At 43.9% G+C, this 2,037-nt stretch overlaps 1 protein-coding gene across 1 annotated transcript; it reads left to right on the top strand.

Moving 5' to 3' along the window:
• Positions 1–332: 332 nt before the first annotated feature.
• Positions 333–1,184, top strand: LOC139114978 (immediate early response gene 5-like protein). The gene has a single exon (XM_070676888.1). The coding sequence runs from the start codon at positions 333–335 to the stop codon at positions 1,182–1,184; it is 852 nt and encodes a 283-aa protein (XP_070532989.1).
• The last annotated feature ends 853 nt before the right edge of the window (positions 1,185–2,037 follow it).

A 2,037-nucleotide genomic window follows, 5' to 3' on the forward strand; every position in this document is an offset into this window, starting at 1 on the left:
TTGGATATCTCCACTGACGCAGGCGGGAAACATACTATTCCTATGATTATGTATGTAAATTAGGCACGCTCACCTCGTTGCTTGAATGTGATTGGCTGCTTTATATAGGAGTGACGTCACGTTCCCTCAAAGGTAAAATCCGTTACGACTGCATTTTATTTCGAACACGCCATTCAAGGTGCTTACGCAAGGAAACCTCTGTCCCTATTTTGGCGTGTATCTGACCAAAACACTCATTCTCATCCGAAACTCCTGTCCGAAAAGGTGCGGATAGCTGTAGTCTACCTACCTACCGGATCTCATAGCTGCCGAGTTACAACTTAAAGAGGAAAATGGCTGTTGACGCACAAAGGCTGATCAGCGTGTCGTTCGGCAAGATCGCTACGTATCGTAAACAACGTGGTGGACTGAACCTGCGTAAAAATTTACTTGTATCTTACGTTATCCACAACGCAAGAACAGCAATTTATGAACAGATGTATGGAATACAGCGACTTCATGAGCCAAGTGAACAAGAGGATCGGGATATGGACTTAGATTGTACCGAGGAAGATGATGAAACGGAGAAGCCGGCATGGAGTGACTCCGAAAACAATGACGATGACACAGCAGACCATGAGCCGGAAACGGCGCGAAAGACCGATCAGGAGATAGACAATGAAAGTGAGGAGCACTCCGATGATGACAAAGAAAATAGTAATGACAGTGCATTTGACTGCGAAGATAAGGAAAATAAGGACTCTGACAAACTTCACAAGGCGGACAGTTGTTGCCACGATCGCGATCGCCGAGTACTTGGCGAGGTAAAGCAGACGCCATCGACCGTGTGTTCACAGACGTGTTGCAACAAGCGCAAACGGACTGAACTTGAAGAAGCATGTGAATCTATCTCGCCGAAACGGTGTAAGTTTGATTCAGAAGAGAATGCAGAATCAGTGACCGTTGAACAGACTCAAATTTCTAGCCTTGTTTCGAGGTTCAACACCGGTTTATCGAGTTTAGCGGATAGAGTAAACAATATAGACACTGACTCATTGTCTACAGAAGCCGGGTCCACCCGGAACCAAAGGGTCGTATCGTGCCTGACTCACGGTAACTCCACCCAGGTCAACACATCGAGCCATTTACAGTGCTTGTCCGTGGGGCGTATAGAGAATTGGGCACGTCCGATCGAAGCTTTCTAAAAAGACAAAATTGCGAGATTGGGTCACCCTTGACGATTGAACTTCTCCGAGAACTACTGTTAAAATGATAGTAACAAAACCGGCGTAAGTTACTATTGAGGCGTACTTCCTCCTACAATCACTGCCACGAACTCGATTGTGTGCCAATGTGAACTTGAGGACATATCATGACGTTCTCATAAACTCCACATATCGAAAATTGGAGAAAAGAGAAAGATCAGAACGGAATTACCGAAGTTAGAGAAAAAAGGAAAGATCTGAATAGAGTTCTATTGCGTGGCATCCAGGAAGCGTACAAGGCTTCGCTTAAACAATAGCGGAAGTGACGCATAGTCGTGTGGGCCTCCGCCCTCGTGGACACTGGACTCATAAGTCTTGAGAGAATGTGAAGTTTTCAATGACAGGAAACGTTTTCTTTAGCCAAACAATTCATTCGAAGCATCGTTGTCATGGCTATTTCATCGTTTTCCCAGGTCCGCTTTGCCATGACGACCTTTCGGTTATCATTTATAATCATTTGATTGAGGTCAAGTTTGTATGCTTCATTGCTAGACGAAATCAGTTGTTTTGATCATTGAAATTCGCATTCCAAATTGGCTATGAAATGTACAAATACCACAATCCCAGTTTTCAAGTTGAATTGTAATAGCACTATCAACTTCTTTGTGTTTGTCGTTTAGCCAACCTTGCTTGTCCGTGTTAAAGGCGATTTTTAATGGTCTTGCCCGATAAATTTTGAAAATAAGCCCGTTGTTGTCGGCAGGCTAGGAACTTCTGTTATTGCAAAAATATCATCGCTAACAGAAAGTACGGGACTTCTCAGTTACAAGCACAGATAATGTGCAATGTAAAA

The sequence above is a fragment of the Ptychodera flava genome, chromosome 16 (genome assembly GCF_041260155.1).
Source record: "Ptychodera flava strain L36383 chromosome 16, AS_Pfla_20210202, whole genome shotgun sequence".
In the NCBI taxonomy this organism is placed as follows: Eukaryota; Metazoa; Hemichordata; class Enteropneusta; family Ptychoderidae; genus Ptychodera; species Ptychodera flava.

Coding starts and splice junctions, on each gene's coding strand:
- LOC139114978 (XM_070676888.1), top strand. CDS start 333: ATGGCTGTTGACGCACAAAGGCTGATCAGCGTGTCGTTCGGCAAGATC.